This window comes from Strix aluco, chromosome 1, assembly GCF_031877795.1.
Source record: "Strix aluco isolate bStrAlu1 chromosome 1, bStrAlu1.hap1, whole genome shotgun sequence".
NCBI classification, from domain to species: Eukaryota; Metazoa; Chordata; class Aves; order Strigiformes; family Strigidae; genus Strix; species Strix aluco.
The window spans coordinates 125,768,670-125,792,486 of NC_133931.1; the positions used below are offsets into that span (position 1 = coordinate 125,768,670).

The 23,817-nt window shown below is 38.8% G+C and overlaps 1 protein-coding gene across 2 annotated transcripts in view; it reads right to left on the reverse strand.

Annotated features, from left to right (window-relative positions):
• Window positions 1–23,817, reverse strand: part of CACNB2 (calcium voltage-gated channel auxiliary subunit beta 2) — a 257,991-nt gene that overhangs the window by 224,627 nt on the left and 9,547 nt on the right. For both annotated transcript variants that reach the window (XM_074834404.1, XM_074834379.1), the window contains exon 2: window positions 21,652–21,744. In XM_074834404.1, the coding sequence (XP_074690505.1) occupies window positions 21,652–21,744 (93 nt within the window). The remainder of the gene's footprint in view (window positions 1–21,651; window positions 21,745–23,817) is intronic.

The window sequence follows — 23,817 nt, forward strand, 5'->3', positions numbered from 1 at the left end:
CACTGCAGGGGTGATGGACTCACAACAGCATTGGAGCTCTCAGGCTCAAACTTGAGTAACATGAAGGAGAGTTACCCAGTTGGTGTTCAATTTAGTGTTACATCAAACACAAGATGCTATAGGAGGAATTTGCTGATTATCCAGTTTAAGACGATGCAAGCTTCTGCTACACGGATTACCTATTGAAAGTATGTGACCAAAATATGTAATATTACAAAAGAAGAAGGGAAAAGACAAAGGGCAAAACCTGGCTACATCTCCAACCACCTGTAAGTATTTAATTAGCATTTTTCTGAACTACCTGAATCGTAATAAAAGCAGATATCATTTGGCTCTCTAGGGAAAAAAAGAAAGTCCCTTTTTGCCACATCTCTTAAGCTAAAAGCATACATATAAAAAACTTCAGTTACACAAATGAGCTCTCATTATGAAAGCATTATGGCAACTTAATAGAGTCAGTGCTATCAGTTATTAGTAATATTGCTAATAGTGCTCAAATATTTTCCTGTAGGATTAATCAGAAGAGGAAATATCTGGTAGATTATTAAACAATGCATGTAAACTAACAGATAGCAAAACAAAATATTGCGCTTTTTTATTGCTTATCATGCTAATGAAACAAGCTATCATAGGTTAAATTTTAATCAGTCCATGATTATTTCTTCAGGACGACATGCACATGTCTCATGTTGCCTTTCACAAATTGTCCAGACAGTTAAATATCTAAGAATCTCTATCAAAAATAGAAAAAAAAAAAGTAGGATAATTTTTTTCTTTTTTATCTGCAAGGACCAAGAAAAAAATTCTACCTGGTCTCATAAATAGTAATGGCATCAAAAGACACTTTTGACAATTCCTCCCATATCTAGAAACAGATACCTATTATGTTAACTTCTGGCATTATCAAGAAAACTTAAAACTCCTCATCCTTTTTTTACTTTATTCCAGTTCATATCCAATTTTGCTTACTTTTGGAAACAACCACATACAATTTAGAAAACAAAGCACAGATTTATGCATAATATATTAGATATAATACATTTTGATCTCAGCAAAGAGACATTTTATTTTCTTATAGAGTTAGGTTTCCTTTATCCTTAAGTAAAAATAAAACCATAAATTTAAAAGCATCATGACTAGAGTCAATCTGTGTATCTACAACCCCCACAAAAGTAAGAATAAAAATGAAATATGTTTAACAATCACCTTTACAAAGTAGTGGTAGCCTTTAGTAGTCTACCATGACAGCCAGCATCTTTACGTAGGAGCAGAAAGTCCAGATTATCCCACAGGTTGAATAAAACAACTAGCATAAGGTTTGCACAAGGAGCAGAAAAAAACAAGCCTCCAGAATTAAAGATATACTAACTTTATTTATAAGGCAAAAACCACTCAATATCATTAATTTGATCAATATTCTGTGAATAACTGTATGTTATCAACTGAAGAAACATGTACAACACAGTGTGGTATGGCAGCAGCAAGGGGAAGACCTGGAGCACAGCAACTGTGAGGCAACGTGTAAAGCTTCATGTAGAACTGCTGGAGAGTGCTGCTAGATCAAACAGAAATTTTCCCAACAATTTGAATAAATATATATATATTTATGCATTAATAAAAAATATTTTTAATGCATAAAATTTTGGATTTTCTTCAGTGAATGACAGACACTTCTTGCACTACTGTTCTTAACATAGTAGCTAGATTTAAGTCACAGAATAAAAATCAAATACCAATGGCCTAAAACATTATAAAATGAAATAGGACTCAGAAAGATAGATTAACAGTAGAACATAATAGTGTGGAAACCACTGCCTCTACATCCCCTCCGGTTAAGGGGACAGTTGCTCACAGACAATGCAGGACTGTGACACTGGTCATTGCGTGGCATCGGCTGCCTCTGCTTCAACGGGGTAAAAGCCTTTTCTCTGAGACACAGCAACGCTCATTTGTGGCTATTAAGTCTGCATTTCATCAAGATCAGGGAAATTCACATTCACAAATACAAAAGCTCACAGCCTTCACAATACTCTCCTACAACTTTTGTACCAGGGCACTATTTCAGAATCTCCAAAATAAATAATTCAAACATACATGGAAAAAAGATATAAAATAATTTCTGAGAGCAGTGAGTTGTGTCTTCAAGGTGTTTAACTCCTCAAAATAATCCCATACTTACAGCCCAGATGACAGCTCCAAGAGGAAAAAATGGCTGTAACAAATCGTACCTCTTCAATCCCTGTATTTCTGAGCAGATAAGGATATTAAATACTGAATGCTTCTGTCAGCTGTTCAAGCACTTGATATTTTTCCCTCCCTCCCTGCTGATTTAACACAATTAACAGGGTCACACACAGAAGAGCCCCCTCACTCACCACTGACACAGTAGACACAGCCCAACACACATGCCTTGCACATATCCTGATAGAGGCTATGAACAAAACACTCCAGTTTGCTTTTCAAGCTGAAGAAAACAAGACGGCATACGTTTTCTTTGCTTGGACACCCACACACAACTTGCTCTTCACTGAGCTGGCCCCATGCTTGTAGGACACCAAAGAAATGGCATGAGAGGCTGCACTTCCTCCATATTTATGACTCCCACCCCAAACTGACCTTCTCTTTGCCCATTCATGTCACTGCTCAAGGACAAGGCCCTTGACAGCCCCTGGGGAAAAAGCGCCCAACTGAGACACAAGGAACTGCTGAGGGGTCTCGCTCCTAGCACGTACCCCGTCTCGCTCCCTGCCCACTCATGGCTGCTGATTCCACCTTCTCACAGGCCAATCCGGGAGTTGCTCTCCTGGCTGTGGAAACTTATTCCACAGCCCGCACATTGTGAAACTTGTCCCAGTGCTGAAACACTCGTCTCTCCATCTCACCAAATTTTAATCACGTTCTGACTCCCTCTCATTCCTCTAAGCAATTTTCCTTGCTCCCAAACGTATGGTAGATGCCTATTCCCTCAACCAAAGCTGCTTCAATATCAGAGGATATTTAATTCCCAGTTTAATCTGGGTAATAATATACTGTTTTTCCCTTTTTTTTTTAAAGGACATTTGGAACAAAAAGTGTTATATAAATCCAGCCTGAAAGACTTTTCATATCTGAAGAAACACAAAAACAAATCCTAATACTAGAAATATTATTATATAATCATACAGATTGCAAGTAAATAAAAAGGGAAATAAAAGGTTTTCAAAAGTACATGCTCTTGAAAATTTTGAAAACAACCTATTCTATTTGACATCAGTATTTTAGAGAGTAGCGGAAGTGTGTCCAACACATTCTAGAAAGATTATGTACTCTATTTTACTGCCTGTAGCACACAGAGAATGTTACTAATCACAGTTAAGAAAGAAATTTCCATGGAAATTTAAAAATAATGAAGCTTGGATAAAACCTGCTCTTCCAAACATATATTAAACATACCTACAGTTATATATTATTATAAGGTTTATTTCGTAATTAAGCAAGGTTTTTGTCTTTTACTGTAACACTGCTAATATTTGGGACATAACTGTCTGATAAAATTTTCCTGGTTTACTCAGGAGAATTTTTAATAGAATTTATCCACAGACCAACCCTGTCTTAAGCTGTGAAAAAAAAAAAAAATAAAGGTTTGGTCAGAATAATCAAAAAGAAAAAAGTTAATTATTTTGTCATTTATCTTAGCCTAGAGGTTAAGAATCCCAGGCAGACAATGGAGACAGACTGCAGAGGAAATATCCAAGGTTGTCCATGGATTTCAGGTATGTAAAAAAAAAAAAAATCCATTAATTACATGTAATTATGTCCATACAGTTTACCTGTTGTTCACTTGCTCATTTATATTTCTGTATCTTGAACCAAGATGTGATAAAACACCATCTACTAGACCTGATTGCATGTAGGTATGCTCTCCAACTTAAACTGTAGGTCAAAATCTGAAGTTATAGGAAGTTAAAGAATTTCTTAAATTGGAGTTTCTGCGCCTAGTCTTTTACTTGCAATAAACAGAGTCCCTGGAATGCATACAACGTTGAACAGAGCAGATACCCTTTACATGAGCCAAAAAGAAATCACTGCAACTTGGGGAACATTGCCCTCCAGAAACTGTAGGGCAAATTCACACATCAGGTGCCCACCAGTCTGCCCAGAACTTTCAGGACAAGAGAACTATTTTTATGTCCCCTGGAGAAAAAGAAAATAAAACATGTATACACACACACTCTGGATAACTTAAAGAAAAGCTCTTTACTTCAGCTTGCACATGCACCTCATCATGCTATCTTCTTACAGCAAGGGAAAAAAAAAAAAAAAATTACAACCAGGAAGTTTGGCTTGAGAACTGCCCATACATTTTACCACAGTCCAAATCTTCACACTTGGTATGTTATTGTAACAACTTGACTACCTCAAAAGTTATTGCTCCCAGAAGATACACAACAAACTCAAACACTCACCACAAAGGATGTTACTGCAAACACCAAGCTTTTGCTCTGGATAGGGTGACTTCAAGTTCATGTGGAGGTGAGCTGCCTAGACTCAGGAAAACAGGCTGCTCCTAAGCCTGGCCTAATATTACTGTCTTTGAAGTGAGAGGTTTGAAGCTTGACTATGGTAATGTGTTCTCCAGTGGACTCCACCAGTTTTGCTTCCTACTTTTTGCTTGTCATTTCTGCAATAGGCACATTCCATTACAATTAACATTGGGAATGATTGTTTGCCAAGGCACACATTAGCTTCAGTTTCTCCTCACTTTCAGAACTGTTTATACTGCAAAAATAGACTTTATGGGCCCTTCATTATCTCTTCTTGGTTTGGGTTTTTTTGGAGGGAGAGGGAAGCAGGAGACATGAGACACTATATTCCAAGACAAAGTAGAAAGAAATAGTTAGTGAAAAAAGAAGATAATCAATATAGCCCTCAGAATTTAAAAAGTAGCTCACTAGCTATGATCTGCTTTAAAATTGTTGCCTAAACGAGAGTTGTAAAACTATAGGGGAGAAATGCTGTATGAGGTTTTCCATTTGTTTTATTATTCTGTATCACTTTATGGACTACCATTACATAAAATAAGAGCTCTAAAATAGTTTTCAAACCAATCTCTTGCTGAATCAGGTGGTTGTCACCGATTTCCAAGCTTTATATTGAAAAAGAAAGAAAAATGTCACTGCTCAGAAAAGCAGCAAGGTTGATATTAATGACAATGAATGGTATGACTAACAATTAAACTGCAGCCTTTCAAAACTCTTGATCCAATGCTCCCTGAGGTCTGAGTTCCAAGACATCACTTTTTGGATTCTGTAAAGGAGTCCTTGTATTGTATTTTCATTTGCTAGAAAATTACACCTAAGACTGTTACATGCAGACCATGCTGTTACCAATAAAGTAAGGCTCACCATGCACCATTTGAACAATAGGCTTTTTCACTGTAATGTTTCTTGGGAATTGCTGTATTAGATTAATGAGATGTGCAAATGTTTTATCAACTCAATCTCCAGAGCAATGAGTCACTCCTATACGCAGAACAGCAATAAAATTAAAAACAGCTTATGTGCTGCTGTATTCTACACCCCATAGGTATAGACCATATGATTTCAATAGAGTAGAACAGATGCAAAAATGTTCCATAGAAAAAAGCAAGCTGCATAGACGCATAAGACACTGTAGCAATGGTGCTGAATAGCTAAGGAGGTGCTAATAATGCTGAACAGCTGCAGAAACATCAACTGAGAAGAGTCTGACCATCAGATAGATACAGGTATGAGCAAGACAGACTGTTCACAGCAACCAACCACAGGCAGCTAAATGAGAAAGTTGTTTTCCTGATGTTCCCCCTGTACTCAGTGGGACTACAACTACCCTCTTCTGGAGAGTAATTCAGAGCAGAAGACTAATTTAGGCAATAGAAATGAACTTCTGGAAGAGCTGGTCTGTCTCCATAATCATCAAGCATGCACAGGAATGCTGCTAGCTCGGGTGAGAGCTCAAATGGAACTTTCTGCCTTGGCTGATGCCAACAGCATCCACTGGAGGCATACAAAATGTGCTAAGCAACAGTGAGGGTTGATTCTGTACCAGGTTCTCCTTTTCTCCTAGAAAAGCAAGATAAAAGCAAGGAAAAAAATATTCTAAAATAGAATAGTACAAATTGTACCCTATCTTCTCATGAAAAAACAGACAAGTTTGCAAAGTAGATAGTAATTAATAGATACTCTCTTAGATGGTAAGGATGTACCATATAAGGAAGAAGCAATGTTTATCCAAATGCCTCAGTCACCCTCATTTATGGTGCCTAGAGACCTAACAAACAACAGACTGCTAGCAATCAGATGAATCAGTTCTATTCAGAAATCCCTAGTACACGCTATACAGCAAATGGCCTATATAAAATGTGGGCACAGTGGGAAAATTTCATTCACCCTCGTATTCTGGGTTTTCTGCTTACAAAGGCTGGGAATTAGTCTCTGTACCGATATATTAACTTCATTTCCATTTCTGTTGTTTCCAGACTTACCTCACAACGTCCAATACATTTATTTTTTTTTTTGTCAAAACACTTTCAAAACATGATTTGATCTCGCCTTCTAGTAACTGAGGACACCCATGCCAGTGAGACAGGTGTGAATCTGTGGGAGGAATGTCCTGCAGCCCCAGGGAGAGGATGGTCCAGACATTGCCCAAACTCAGAACCTTCTGGGAACACTCAGCAGGTTGGGTCTCCTTGCATACTTGTTTCCTTCCAGCAAAACTACAATGTAGGAATGAGGAAAAAGGCAATGGTGTCCACACACACCTCTGCTTGACATGGTGCAAGTAGGGTGTGCTCCAAACCCCAGGGCTTCCCACAGTTTGGGCAAAACCAGAGGGACTAAGGTGTCCAAGTTTGACAGTTTTTGGCATGTCAGGGACCTCAACCACACTCTTCAGCCCTGGGCTGTACTGTATACAGTACACATCCAAGCAACAACTCTTATAGTCCTCTGTGGCTGAGAAGCAGCGTGAAGCACTTGACCTGAAGCTGTATGCCAGCAGTGCACAGGCCACCTGGGGCCAGAGAGGAAACCTGCCAGGACACAGCATCCAGACCCTTCCCCGTACAGCCAGCTGAGCAGCCTGTGCAGCCTCACTGCTCTAGCAAGCCAGCACGAACACGGAGTCTGGTAGCTGCCAGCATCAGCAAATTAATCTTCAGCAGCTCACCTGCTTTCTGAGGGGTGTTTCCTTGCCCCAGTGGCTGGCAAACACTCTCACCAGCCAAGTGCAAAACAATGAGAAGCACTTTCCCAAGTTGGCAGAGATGGGTTTAAATACATTACAGATTTTCATAGTGCTCTGGTTTGGGGATGACTTACATAATAAAACCAATGATATATTTTGAGACAGATTCTGTCTTACTGGAAATGTAAGGACTATTGTATTTCCAGCTCCTGAGTGACCATTAAAATACCACTTTCACAGAAAAATGTAATGATGCATACATAGTTAAACAGACTTGGAAGGAAAGTCCATTAGTACAAAAAAGACCAATTTAAGGTCCTGTTCCATAGCTGGCAGAACCACGAACCATGTTGGTGAGACCCTTCTAAAAGCCTTATAAAGATCTAGTAGAGAAAAATCCCTGAGTGATACTCAGAGTAAGCAGAGAGGTAAATGTTTGCCAGATTAATTGTAAATTGCAGCTGCTTGACTTCAAGTATGTGTTCTGAAAAACCATGAATAATACCAGTCTTATAAATACAGTGAACTTTTCTAACATGAAAAATAAAATCTTATGTGTGCTGCCAAGAAAGTCTGCCTAGAAACTTTCTGTTTAAGTTTTGTATAAGCTAGGAATAGGATTTCCCCCAAGTCTAATGTCTACCAAATAGTCAGGCAATAAGAGGAAGGCATTCAATGTCTAAATGAAGAACTTTCCTCCTCCAGTGTGCAAATTGATCCAGAATTTTAGGCTGACTGACCACAAATTTCCCAATGATGGAAAAATAAAATTACCTTGGAAACAGCAGAGTTAATAATTTCATCTGGCCAAGGTCTGTCTCTTCTTGCAAATGACCTGCAGAACCAACAGAACTGGTAGGCCTGAACAGGTTAGTGTTTTACAGCACAAAAGTTAGAAAAACAGAGCAGATCAAAGCCACCTTTTGAACAACCTGCTTCAGTCTTTTGTCAGGAGCACAGTACAAGCAGACCCGGTTCAGATCAACCCCAAGGGAACCATCACAGAGGACTGACTCCCTTCCTGATTGGAGCCAGTGAGGGAAGCTGTGCACTTTTGTTCTGCAGAGGTGATAAAAGCACAAATGAAGTAAAGATCTGCCAAAATTATAATACTTCAGACTTTGTTCCCCTGTTGCCATGGATGAACTTTCCCTCTTTTATTTAATGAATCAAATACTGCAGCAGTGGGTTTCATTATTATTTCATCTCTTTGTTTCCCCTGGTGATTAGAAACTCTTAGCTAAATGTAAGTCACCCACAAGTGCTTCCCCACATCAACACTGAAACATCCATAGTTAAAGTTACGAGCAGAAGGTGAAGTACCAAAGATAGGTTTTTCAGTGGTTTTGGGCTCCATTTACCGTTGCTTGAAGTGAACTAATAGGATGTTCTCCAAAGCATATACAGTTGATGCATGCTGGCAATAAGCCCTAGATTTAGTTGACCCTGGTTTGTGAGAAAGTAGAGGGTGTAGGATAACAAAAAGTGCATGACACCACATGTCAAAGGAGACCAAAGGATCTTCTGAGTATTGTGTAAGGATTTAGCTCTGGACTGACATGATGAATCTTGCCAAGGTAGAAGGGCAATTTCTGATAGAAAGAAGAATAACAGATCAAATGCCAAATTCTGAAGTTGTGTTAAACTGGATTTCACCACGTTGGCTTTCAGGCATATAATGTGGTCCAAATAAAGTAAGTTCCGAGTTGCACTCCACATAGTGAAAATTTGCAAGAAGGATAAAATGTGATACTGCTGTGTACTTCAGACTGCCAGGAGTTTGGTTACTATAGATAGATAGACACATATAAAGTACATATAAATTATATATATATATATATATATATATATCTCCACAGGAAAAAAAAAAAGCTTCCTACTTAAAACATTTGTGATCAAACTGTAAGTATTTCAGATTTCTAGAAATGCCAACACCTGTAAGTACACAGTCCTGACAAATTCAGAGGAAGTCTCCAGGTTAGAGGATTGTTAAGTGCAAACTTAACCACAGAGTTTTATTTTGTCACAAAGTTTCAAATCTTCTTTGGCCTGAGATGAATGCTATTCATTTTTTTTATTCTTTTGGAATGAATAAGTGTCTACATCAAAATGCTTTCTCCTGGTAACGTAAAGTGATTATTTATAACATCAGCCTTTGAGATATGGGTCCTTCAAAAAGCATGGAAGAAGACAGGTGGAAACAGGCAGGGTATATGTAAACTATCCCGGTGTCATTATAACACATATTCATTGGTCTGAGATGATGACAGTCTACACATACTTGAAGTTAACTAATTGCAGAAGTAAGGGACATGCATCCTCTGAAACAATAATCTAAAAGCTAAGTTATAGACAACAAAGGAATTACTTCTATCTTTTCTGAAATTACTATTTCCTTCTAGAAAACTGCCAAGTTCCAAGAGGGACAGAAAAAAAAAAAAAGTGGCCTGCTAAGGATATATGAAATAACTATTGGGTAATACAACTCCATTCTTTTTAGAAATGGAGTTTGGACTTTGATGGAGTAAAGCATAGCTCATAAATCATTAGAATGACCTGAAAGGTTTGCGAGCACTCTGCACTCATTCACCTGCTCAGATGACAAGTCCCTCACAGTGTCTTGCATGTCTTGGTCAGTACCACATCCATGAAGCCCACAAAACTTACCACACATCATGACCATGAGTCCATCAGTTAACATGGGATGTATACATCAAGCAGACTTACAGAAACCTCAGATGTGAATTTTAAAAAATAATCTTTACATCATTTAAGAGCAGTCAACCAACAAAACTTTAATAAGTTATTGTAAATTAGAGAATACCTCTCATCAAAAGCTTTATGACTGTGGCTCATAAACAGTTAATGGGTATTATTTGCATATAAAGGAAACTGCATTTAGGAGACATGATACAGGCAGTGTAGAGAATATGCTTTGCTTCTCAATGCTTTGTTACATTTTTAAATTGTGGCTTAGATTCTTAATTTTAAACTGTGTCACCAGAGATCCTAGCTATGAGTGGGAATAAAAGAATCCAGCCCCACTGGAAGAAAGATGACATTTCTTGGCTCCTTTTCAAGACAGAGTAACTCACATAATCTGTTCATAGGGTTTCTGCAGGATTTATGACAGTTGTGTCTATTTGACAAGCTATTCAGGCAGAAACATAAAACCAAGAAGTTGAGCAAAGAGATGAAGAAACACAAGAGAGTCTACAGGGTTAGGATGAGACTCTTGAGCAGGACTGGAAAAGGAAAGCTGCTGTCCTGTTGGGGGGGGGGGGGGGGGGGGGAACCCACACAAAAACACCTTACTTTAGACTCCTCTAAATTAATCTTCTTCACAGGTAGTCTCCTAACAGGACCTGCTGATTCATGCAGAAGTTCGGGATTTTGTAGACCTGAACTCGAGGATAATACTTTTCATTACAAGTTACAGTTTAGTGCACATGGGAATTAGACACCTCAAAGTGCAGAGCAGATCCTCTGCATCTCTCAGTGGAAACCTTGGATGCAGGCCCGTATGAATCCCAAGCTTTTGACATAGACCTGGCGATCACACATCTTCTGGACGTGTGGGGTTCCCTTGAACGGTTTCCATTCACTAGCACTGCTTCCTCGCCTGCATCCAAACCCAAGAGATTTAGAATTAGTCACTCAGGTTTAAGAAATAGCATGTTTTGTGGTAAACAGAAAACTTTCAATACAAAAGTTTTAATACAGCATTAATAAATCATCTAGCTACTTTAACTAGGGATTTTAGGAGACAGATGCAAACAGAGAGAGGCATCAGGCCATCATAAAATGGGTATTAGCAGATTTGCCTTGGAGTAGAGGAAGGGAGAAGAACCTAATCTGTGTCTGACTGGTTGGCACAAACCATTCTCACGCCCACTGTCTATCACAAGGACACTCTGGCAGAGTGACTGTCTTCAACTGTCATAGCTAGCCAGGGCTGCACTGCTGAGAGAATGGCAAAGCATGCACTTTAAAAATGAAATACAGATATAAGCGGTGGCTCAAAGAAGAACTGCATACTGCTAATGTGTATAGGAGTTCTTGAAGTTCAAATGCTACCTATGGGAGGTAATCCCAAAATTTTCTGCAAGTCTGCTGACAGCGTTAAAACCTTAAAGCACTTTGTCTCTTCAAAACCTTCAGCAATATTTTACCTAACAATGCAACTTCAAGTTACTTTAAATTGCATGCAATCTTTCTAAAATAAATAACACACATAGGCTGAATACTGTGCAAAAAATTTAAGTACTGGTCTAAGTAGCTCTTGCTTATGAGCAATTAATCAAATAAAATTAGAAAAATCTTAAACCTTCCAGAGTTAAGTTGCTTCCATAAAAAAAGCACACCGCACAGTGCCAATTCTTCCAGACTATCTCCAATGAATCACTGCTTCTTAGGCCTCAAACTGATGTTGTCTCTCTTTCACTTGGCTGTGTCATCTCATTCCGTGGCTTTATCTCAACACCACCCTTTATCACCACACTTATTTATTATGTAAGGTGTTGACTCATTTTCTACAGTCAGATTTCAAAGTATAGTAACAGCACAGTTGGTCGAATCTATGAATGTGCTTTCATTTCATTGTCATGTCTGTAACAGCATTTTAAATATTGTTCACTTTTCTCAGATAATAACAGGAATGTGAAGATTTTTTCAAATTTTACCCTTTGATATCTTCACACTGCTGATGGAGTTTGAGCAAACATTATTTCTCCTAAGCATGGGAAATGTTATTTTAACGTATTACTTTAGTGTGTTATTTAACAATACAAGCAGCTTAGGAAAGCATCTTATTTCCATTTCAGTATAAATGGCAGATGATGGATAAATTGTAGCTAATTTTGGAAAGAGATGTGTAAAACCAACCGACTTCTGATTATACTCTATTACTAATTCTGGCAATTTCCTCGGCAATTATTTCACGGACAAGGCTGAAATAATCTTTAATCTTTTCTTAATATAAGCAAACATTTCCTTGACACATTACTGTTTTCAAAAGAATTCCTAAAAAGTAAATAAGGTCAAAGAAGGTGGACAAAGAATGATTTATTTTTCAGAGAGCTATGCGTGCAATAACATGTTTTTAGAAAAGTAGTAAGGGGAGATTACTGAATATATACTATAATTTTCATAGTTTGTAGGAAAAATAAACCCAACTAGCCATGCTTCACTGTTCCTACAGAAACAACGGCTCTTGCCTTCAGCTCAGTCCCTCCAAAAGCAGGATCTGATAAGCAGACCTTTGGGAGCCAACCGATCAGCCATGGCTTAAAGCTGTGTTTTGAACATAAAAGACAGAGCATCTCAAGCTAATTTGGCATAAAAGCACAAGTCTAGTTTTCAACCTGTAACAGCCTTCCCACTCTTCAGAAATATCTTCTGATTCAATCTGCAAAACAACTGAAGTCTCAAAAAGACCACTGGAAACAATAGGAGGAAAGATATCAAAGGTATATATAGATATATTTCTCCCTTTTTCACTTCACCCATGATCTCCTCTTTCAGCTCCCCACTCGTTTGCAAGAACCAGTTCTCTTTCGTACACAAGACTTAATTATCCTGCAAATAAACCATCTGATGACAAGCATTTATCATATAGAAGACTGCAGGTTTATGCCGAGTTTAGAATTAACGCTGAGCATCTCAACAAGATTATTAATGACCTACTTTAGCAGAGGCGGAAGAATTCAGATATTCTACAATATCAGATTTTAAGGAAGGGTAGCTTTTCAGCTTTTCAGATACCTAGGACTGCTTCAGATTCTATTATTTTTCAGGCCAGTTATGTTTGGGAACTAAAAGATTATGTGATCATCAGTGAAAAGAAATGCGCACTAATTGTGCTCACATGGATGTCACTCTGCAATTCAATACCCAGAAAAAAGCTTTATTGTAAATTCCTTAGAAGACTTACAATTCATTTTAGAAGTAGAGGAGCACTAATCTTTTCAATAAACCTGATATTCCAGCAAAGAAAAGTCTGAGTGAAATCACACAAAAAAAGCAACATTCAAATCTACAGGAACATAGAATCAGTATTGGAAGTACTGTCTAAATACATAGCTCAAGAGAAGACAGCTTTCTGCTGCAACTGCCCATAATACTGGCAATTTTGTGACTAATTGGACAGAAATGGCACTTGTATATGTTGCAACATATCTATTTAGTGAGGTACAAATCCAAACACTCCTGAGTTTGGGCAGGAATGTATTGATGGGGTATCGTGAAAGACAAAAGATTCAGTAGATCCCTCTGGCTAATTGCAAAGCATCTTTCTTTACTCCCTGAGCCTTGCCAGCAACTAGGAGCAGCCCAGCTCTATGCCGGAGAGAAACTGAAGCAGCTTGCTGCATATCAGCCAACCAGCAGTTATTTTTCCTTGAAACCGCTTGCATTTTGGAGCAGAAGATGACATTTGCTTTACAGAGGACCAAACTGTTCCCTTGTGTTAGGCATTCGTTCCCAATCAAAACCATACAGCATAAATGCAAACCCTGAAAATCAATGCAATACTTAAAATGACAAAAATCACTTCAGATTTACTTTTCTGTAAAAGGAACTAAGTCAGCAGCTTTGTTTATGGTGAATTTACATATAATTATAAACTTGAATTTTGCAAGTGACTTAAAACATCTTATTTCTTAAAGAAAAACAACTCATATTTTAAGGCCTTGTTTAAAAGAACAAATGCAATGGACTACTCCATTAAAAAAAAAAAATAAAAACAACCCTAAAACAAATTCACTCTATCTAAAGAAGCCTGTAAGAAAAAGTTGTAAAAATACTGCATTTATCTTCGTAAGTGATTTTTGACAGTTTTTGCATTACCTATAATTAAATATATGTATCGGAACCCTTGTCCCATTGCAGATACTTTGTATGTCTGTGCTTACTATAACTAGAAGACTTCTATGATAGCATATAATAAACCTTGCATCTCAACACAATGTTCAAAATTATTATTTTGAGTAAGACAATGCTGCACACAAGAACCAGAAACCACAGTGAATTTCCTGGGAGAAGAAGGGAACAAAATAAAACAAAACACTTAATTCTCATTCAATTCTATTCCTAATTTTGATCTTAACTGTTTACAACTGTGTAGTTCTTTTCTTGGAGGTCATGTTATATCCCACCCAAAAGACCAGCAAATACAGGCAAGTGTAGCTGTGCAGCTGTAAGGCTTTGAGAGGTTCGGCTCATGTAAAGCACACTCTGATTAGCACAAAACTGCAAGATGGAGTCTGCCAGAGAGCAATTGCCAGTCGTGACAACATTTGGCCAAACAGAAAGCCTGGACACACCATTAGGCTTAGGCCTTCCTGCTCATTTCCTATGCTGTGAACTGTGATGGAAGAGTCTCCAACTGTAGATTTAGCAAAGTTGCAAAGATTATGCTTTACATCCAATCAGTGTGCCTAACTGCTTAAATAACCTTCACATCTCTGACCACCTGAGCAGCCGAGCCCTTGCCACCTCCTCCTCCTCCACAGCATGGAGGCAGCCCTGTCACCTGCAGAAATCCCACGTGGCTCAGGGATGCACAAGTCCTGTGGCACCCTTCAAACATCCCACTACAAAGGGATGTATCTGATGCTGCCAAACTGGACTGAAGGCTGTGGTAGTTCCTGAGCAGCTGGAAAGTCCCATTTCTCCTCTCCCCAACAGACCCCGAGGAGAAGCACACAGCCAGGTGGCACATGCAGACAGCAGCAATGGGAATGCCAAAGGAGAAGATCCAACAGCTTCTTCAACATCCTACATAGGATGCCACCTCTCACCTCAGGGCTCGCATCTCCCCAGTCCTCTTGCAGGAGGCTACATATGTCCTCTCAGACATCTCGCAACACCCACCCATCATCTTAGCAAGCTCAAAAGCAATCATCTCAGCAGCCATCAGATATGAGCCCCATCTTCAAAGTTTCCACTGTTGCTTGGAAAAGGATGCGTTGACTTCAGCTGCATGCAAAGTAACATCAAACATGTATGCCCATTCAAGGCTATCAAGAGGGCTCCTATGCTTCTGTTTTAAAAAAAAGTATTCTATTTTGTTGTTCTGTCCTCTAATTTTCTCACACCCTGCTACAAGAAGAGTAAACGGATGTGTAAGAGCAGCTTTATGATGTTTTGCCTGTTTATTTTCGTTAGAGGGTGTGTGGTTTTTTTTAAACACATGGCAGCATTTTGATTTCTATTCTTAGAAACCATTTGAGGCAAAAAAGGGCCCATGAAAGAATTGAAGTCCGCAAATGAACTTCCTTTCTGCTGGGTTTTTCTCAGCCATCTCCCCTCCAGTCATGCGTGCCAAAATCCCATGCTTTATACGGTCATCTGTTCTATTCTCTCCAGGCCAAAAAAGGAGACTTTTTAAACCCTTACTACAGCTGATGAAATCTATAGCTCAATGAGCCTAATGCGATTTTCCCATGTCTAAGAGCCTTAAGTGCAGCTCCACAACTGTCACCAGAAGGGAAAGTCCCTTCCTCCTCCCTCCACCCTTCCTTCCTCCAGCCACACACTCCCCATCTAACCAGGCCTCTTCTAAAAACTGTCCTCTTCCCACCACTCCCCATCTAACTGGTTTTACCACATGACTGAGGAACTGAGATATCAGCCATGAATGAAACTACATCAACAGCTGAACTGACATATTCTTATGAATCCCTACACTGCTCTAAGTGCTTCACCCACTCTTCTGCTGTGAACTTGGTATACTTCATACGACAAGAAATTCATTAAAAATAGTCGCTTTCCCATACTAGTACTACTCCTAGAGACATTATCCAATTTTGTATCATAACAAATATAGACTCACTGGATTTGACGAAAAATTAATTAACATTGCTTGATACAGACAGCACAGCACCCTGAAACTGCATTGCGTGCCCATGACTTAGTCACACATGGGCCTTAACAGCAAAGTCTGGTGGCTCCCACTACTGCCAGAAGAACACAGCAGTACAGACATCATACTCTACATACCAACCTCAGTGTAAGGTGGCTTTACCCAAGTGCAATACATTTCCTTAAAAAACTTATAATTTACAATGAAAAACAGATACCACAGTTCCAAATTAAAGACCCATGTAATAACAGTTTTAATGTGTTTCAAATAAGCAGATGTTCTAGTATGTATCACTTGCATAAGGCTTTGATGCAACCACAATAGCAAGCACAGGCCACAAGCATCACTGTTGTGGCTTTCAGTGCAATCAGCAAGAACAGACCAGAAAAAAACCTGAACTTAACAAAATATGCCCAGACATTAGCACCAGAAAACAAACATGAGAAAACTAAGCTGAGCAGTAGGTATACATTTGCATGTATTACAATCAGTGTTTGCATAATACCTCTAAAAATTTTTTACATACCTAGTTTTGTTATTTGTAAAAGCTAACAGCAAGTCTGAAAAGCTCCTTTTTTCTCTACAAGCCAAACATGTCTCATAATTAGAGGCACACAAAGAACATAAGAATATATTAATTTGCAAATGAGCTTTTTTAAAAATTATTTGTTTAGATTTTCTGGCTAGCCACAATCTTGTTCACACATAGTCTTCAAGAAGCAGGGATAGTCCTAGCAGAGAAAGCATAAGCTGGTTTTTAGCGAGTAAGATTGTTAGTATTGGGCATTAAGACCAAAGCTAGTATCTGTGCCCACTCTACACCAACTCCTTGCAGCTTAGCCTGTAAATACATGGCCTCACTGGCAGCCTGTGAGTATGACCTGAATACATAAGTTCTTCCCCTCACGAAAATTAAGAGGGGGGGGGGGGGGGGAAATCATCAAAACTAAGCTCCTAAAAAAAAAAAAAAAAAAGGCAATTAAAAGAGAATACATTTCTGACATGGCCCAGTTCTCTGGTGAACTCAAGATTAAGAGGCATGTTTATGAGCAAAACTAAGTCAATACTTTCAAATCATTTTTTAGTGCAAATCTTAGATTTACCATTCATAAAATTCAATAGGTAATTATGCAGCTAGGCAAATGTCCTTGAAGGAAAGTAGAAGAATAATGAATTCCCTACATAATTATTTATAGCTCTGTTTTTGAGTGAATACAGTGTAACAGGCATCAAGCCAATATTTAAAAGCAAAAAACCACATTTGTAAAACCTTAAATATTTCAGTAAGCAAGTCCATAGTCTACAGTCTATTTCACAATCTAATCTGCCTTTGCAATACATAAAAATCCCAACAATTTAGACTGCCTCTGTGATTAATCATTAGGATTTAAAATAAAACCTTGACAAAGACGGGTCCAGAAGTGCAACCATAAAATATGTAATGCTATCAGAACATGCAATTTGCTTAAAATAATGTTGCTGGGAAGTGTCATGGTGTTGTCTGCAAAATATTTTGTTTGATCTGTATTTTTAAAAAACCCTTGGGAACAATATCGTTACCACACATCAGTCAAAATGGCAGCAAGCAGAGATCAGATCCAATTCAGTCTTTCATAGCTAACCCTAAGAACAAGCTGCTTATCACTCCCAAACTCAAAAAAGATGATGAAAACTATATAACACAATGTTCTTTAGCTCCCTACAGACAACTGATTAAAGTCAGTTAGGAGCTGATTGGTGTGCAGTGATGCTTCTGCTTTCCAAATACACTGCCTAATTGCCACTACAACTTCACAACACAACAGAGGGAGAAAAAATTCTTCCCTTTCCTGCTACTGAAAAGTCAGTCAGTAGCTGCCGGCAAGTGAAATCAAGGCCAAGTTGTTGTTATTCTTTTAAGCTACAATATCATCAATAATATTTGGAGACAAAACTAAACAAACAGTTTTTGTAACAAACAAATGGAACATGATCCAAAACATTCTCCTAAAGTCCCATAGGTTTTACAGTGTCACAAGTAAAAAACAGAAATAAAAATCTGTATCAATAGATAAAATTCACAGTACGGAGGAGATTTAACTGGATTGAGCAGAATGGGTTTTAAATTTGTATTTCATATATATAAGTGCTCTTGCTTCAGTTTAATGCTTCTTTTATATAAGAAACAATACTGGATAGATTGTTCTATTTCAGCACTCTGAAAAACAGATTTAAATGGAAAAGATCATTGTGCACAAGGCTGTGCAGAGTGCGTTTCATTCTCCTTATACAACAGCAGAAATTTTCAAACAATTTGAATAAAAATGTTACTTTATTCTCTCTCATTCAAATAAAACTAAGTTGGCATTATTTTTACTACTGTAGCATTTGGTATGTGTTGCAGGAAACTTGCCAGGTACATATTGGAGCCAGAAATGCATATGTCCTCAAGGAAACAGTAAAATGCAGACACAATAAAGCCTTGTCAATGTAAGTAATAGATACTAACTCCCTCTCTCCTGTAGCAGCTTTAACTTAAATGGGCAGCAGCTCTGTGGATTCAAAAGACTGAACCCTATATCCTTGCTCTTGCACAATACCTCCACTGCCTTCCACATGCATAACATTTCTTTAAGACTAGACATATTTGTCTTCTTTTATCCTCTGTTAGGAAATGTCCACTTTTCATCGATGCTCACAACAAGGACCTGAATGCCCCTCCCAGATCTCCCAGTTTAAGGACAGGCCAGCTAAATATGATGCAAAAGCACCTTCCAAACATTCTTTCTTGTTTATGACGAACATAGGCAGATCTCAGCAATAAGTGTTCAGGACAATCCCAGGATTCCTTCTTGAATACAGAAGGGAGTACTTGTAGAGACGCACACAGAAGTTGCAGGACAAGTTAAGAAGTAGATGAGAAAGGAGACAGAAAGTGGGGGAGGGGGAAAGGAAGTTAGGGTTAAAAAAGGCAGCTATAGGCATCATAAACATTGCTGAGACAAACAGGTTGTGTGCATCCCATGTCTACATCAAAACCACTGCCAAACCCCGCCCCCCCCCCCCCCCCCCCCCAACCACCTTCCCAAGCAAAAATTGACTTCCTGGTTTTAAGATAGCACTAAAATAAAATAATAGAAAATAAACAAGTATGCCATTGATTCTACTGGGTTTGGATTCATTTGTCCAGTCCGCTTTTTTGCAGCTTTCACCTATCTCAGGAGAAACACTAAATTCTTGGAGTCACTTTTTCTCCTGCAAATAAATGGTTATGGCAAAACAACTATGTTCATTTATACCATGTAAAATATCCTCCAAGAAAGACAGAGACAAGCAATATGCAGCACCGAGGTAGTTTCTGGGAAGGGCACAGCAGCTAGCCAGCAGAAAGCAACTGCACCCATTCTGTTTAGTATCTGGGGCACTGGGCACCCTGGTCACACTGGAGGCAATTCTTCCTTAGTGCAGAAGAAAACCAAGCTGTCTCAGGAGGAGAATCAGAGCAGGAAAGCCTGTTGAAGATGCAGTCCAAGCTCTGAAATAAACCTCTCAACAGCAGCTGTGAAGAGACACTTCTCTCATACATCTGCTACAACTTGAAAAGCTCTGCCTGTACATTACTTACTTGGAATGTTTTATGATGATTTTCTTTTTTTAAATTTATTTTGGACAATGTCACATAACATATTTACCCATTAACGTCCCTTCATTATCTTCAGCGACAATACCATTTCAAAACTAAATTTTGTTTCAGCAACCTACTGATTTCTACTGCTTCGCAGAAGCCTAATTCACCTTTCAGTCATTTGTTTTATACCACTTGACTATTAAATTTGGATTCATTTCATGGAAATACATAAATCTCTTCTTTAAAAATCTACACTATGCTCCCTTTACAGCCCTGGACAAGATATAAACACTTTTAGACTGGAGCTCACCAACCTTGTTTAAATGTCTGTTTTAAAGATTTGATAAATCATGCCCCGCAGTCTACAGCGCCAACCAGACTTTCACTGGCTACAGAATCCACCTCAACATCTGTATGTAGCTTGGTGATCCACCTCCTTGTGCTACATCCTCTTTGCTCTCCTCCCCCTCATGACAGTAAGAAGAGATACTTGAGACCAACTTCAGACTTCATTTAGGTAAACAAGGAAGGCAAAGAACCACGTGCAGCCGGTGTAAAATAAACACTCATTCTCTGCTAAAAATGTTCCAGGCTGAATTCAACATCCACAAGGAGCTAAGGAAAACAGCAACACAGATTTCCTTACAAAGATTCCTTAGAACTGGGAGATGCTGCTCCCAAACTACTTGGATTGCATTTTTCACAGTATTTTTAGACAGGACGAAATGTCACAAATAAGGAATTTATTTATCCAGGGTTTTCACCTTGATATTGTCTGTCACTGAAAAATTCCCATGACCAATTAATATTTCATGCCAATGTCCAACATCACTGAAATGTAATAGGGGCCTGACTTTATCAAATTCACAGCCTATCACAAAACCTGTTAACATGATCATAGCAGGACAAAGTAGAAGAATTTTGCAAACAGAAGATGTGTACTGATACAACCAATGCAAGAGTGGTGGAGCCATTAAATGTTTTGAGATGGAGGAACGTGCAAGACAAGCTGGTAGAGAAGGAGGTCTGGTGCATGCTTATGGCAAAACCAAAAACTCTGCAGTGAAACTTTCCAAATTCCAGAACCCCTTTGAAAAAGATGGCAAAGTCTGCATTTGCAAAACCATGGCTTAAATCAGCAGGGGATAAAGAATCGTATTTCAGACTCTGCACAGGTGCAGTCACTGTGATGCTCTGGGTATCCTTCATGCTCTCCAAGTTGTTGTCAACCATAAGCACATTGAAACGCACTCTAATTCCAAAAACGCACAGCTTCAGTAGCATCGCTTTGCAGCCAAAGACCACGCTGGGCTCTGGATACCCTTCCCTGCAATTTTTGTTACCTCTGTTGGCCAGATTGAGCTGTCCACCAAGCACCCACATAGGACTGGGATCCCCATGAGGCTCCACTTGGGTCTCTCCCTTTGAGGGAGAGGTGCATAGGCACAGGTCATGGGAGCCTACAGCACTGCTTCGTCCTCTACAGGCCTTTCAGCATCAGTGTGATGGGGACAAACACTGTCAGGGATTTTCCCTCCAACCCATGCTTTAAAATAACACTGGGATGTGGGAGGAAAGCATCTAAGTTAACAGTGTCTCCTTACACAGCACTATTTTAAGCAGGAAAACCCTGAGAATTGGTAGGGTTTTGATGCTTTCTCCCAAATGTTGCCACTTTAGGCGCTCCCATCAGACTCCTCCTCCTCCTCCAGCTTTAATCACCTGATGGGATTAGAGTAACAAAACTAATGAAAACTACTATACATGGAAATGAATGAGAAATTTTACAGTATTTTTCTGCCAAGATCAAAACAATAGCAACCAAATATTTTTCATTGTGCCAGCAGAGACTTCTGCTATTTCTCAGGCTACAGTATCACTCTTTGATTTGACAATTTACCAAAAAAAAAAAAACATTACTTGAACACTAACATCAGCAAGTCATACAGTCTTTTGAAAGCTGAAAAACACATACCTGGCGTACGAAACTATTAGAGGTAGTGTCAGAAGATGTACTCCCATCTGATCCTTTAAATCGGTTTTTTCTTCTTGCCCCTTTACCGTAAGACTATTAAAAAAAAAAAAAAAAAGATTAGAGGAACAGCGTTAGTTTGCGTTGCACAAAAAGCTTTCCGTACAAGCATCACCAATGTCTCCTAGGCTAGCAAGGATTCAGATGATCAGCTTCATGCTAACTAATAAGCATATATTCAGTAAGCAACTGATGGGAAAAAGTGCACAAGCGCTCACCAACACAAACAGACCTGGCCATTGAGCCCTGAATGTTTCAGGGTTTTTTCACATTCATGTTTGGAGAAGCATTTATAGACTTGTATAGTTGTAGTATTATTCACCCAAGTCACAATGATTAAAAAGTACTGTTTGTTTTGCAGCTAGTTCAAATAAACAAGCTAGGAAAGGAGATACTGGAGCAGTGTCCAGTACATCACAGCTATGAGCCAAGTCAGCTGAGGGAACATTAAACAGCAAGAAGTGACCAACAATTTGTTGATTCAGATACAATCTTACCACCAAGTAAGAATTTATAATAATAATTTTTTTTAAAAAGTTGAAGTAAGTAAAAGCAGTGTAACAATTAAAAAGGACTACACATGTAACTGGAAAAGGGATAATACGCAACTCAAAAGCAAGGCATCACTTTTATCCACTAGAAAATCAAAAAGACACCAGGAGAAAGCAATAGTTGGCCGAAACAAAAATTATTATACTATGGTTTAAAAACACAGCAAATGGCCCAACCCCCTCAAAAAAGCTATTTGTTCTGTGCAATGAATATGGACCATCAATAAATATCATAAAACAAATTTCAAAAAACATGAAAGAGTTTAAAACCATGGTATTTGCAGCCACTTATTTTCATGGTGATTGTAAACAACACCAGCTTAGAGCCTTCCCAGGGCATTCCTCCCAGGTATAGCAAAATCTCGCAGATTTGCTCGCACAACATTAAGAGACAGCCCTTCCTATCTAGTCACATCGCTATAATTCGTCTAAACTTACATCAAAATCATGTCTTGGCTCTTTCAAATATTATTTCCCTTGAGGTTGATAAACGCAATTTTTTTCCTCACTCATCATGCTGCTGTAAAGGTCATTTTAGTAATCCATCTCTCTGGATCATGTCTCCTGTCTTTACCTCCCACAGTTCCCTGCAATAAACAGGGTCTTTGTCTTCACTTTCAAGGTCTGGCTTGGCCTATTCCCAACCTTAGCTCTCCTCTTGCATTCAGCACTGAACTTTTGAGTTCCACAATAACTCAAGAAAAAAACCCAGCAACACAAAACCAAACACCAGCCTCCATCACCTACATGTTAAATTTTCAGAGTAATTTAATTTCCTCCCCCATACTACCTTGCAACCCTTCTCTTAAGAATAAAAATTCCTTTACAGAAATCTCACTGTTCTCCTTAAAATACACAACAAAAACCCCTCTTGATAATAAGGTGCTAGTATCTCAAAATATTACACTAAGAAATTATATTATTTATCCTCTCTTATTTCCTAGGATTCCAAGTCCATGTATCCGCATCCTGCTGTTGATTTTGGCCATAAGCCACTGTCAGTCCTGGGTTTAGGCACAATGAGAAAATTATGATCAGCTTATCGGAGAACATGGCTGTGCACGTGTTACAGCACAACACCCCTGCCAACCTGTCCCTGATACAATGAACCCTGGGATGAACCTCTGCCTGGGTGCATAACGCATGTCCTTCCCTGGGCTTGGGCAATCTTCAGAGCACCACTCAGCTTTGGGTCCGACTCCTATTGGTTCTCATGGTAGAGAAGGGTGGGCTCCAGCACGGGCTCAGAGGTGCACTTAAAATCTCATACTGGCAGATTTTTAAGATCATGACTTCAAAATCTGAGCTGTAGCTCTTTATGGTAAGTATGATGAAATATTTTGCAATCTAAGAGTAATTGAGGAGAACAACATATAGCCACTACTAACTTCAGATCATTTGTCAAACTGACAAATCCAGGTAACTTGCCACCGTGAGATGCAAGAGAATGATCTCAGGCTGTATCTGGGCTGTAAGTATTGATTCTGGCCAAGTTGGGAACACTGGCTGAAATCTAATATTATACCAATCTTTTAGAAAGAATGACTCAAGTAACAAT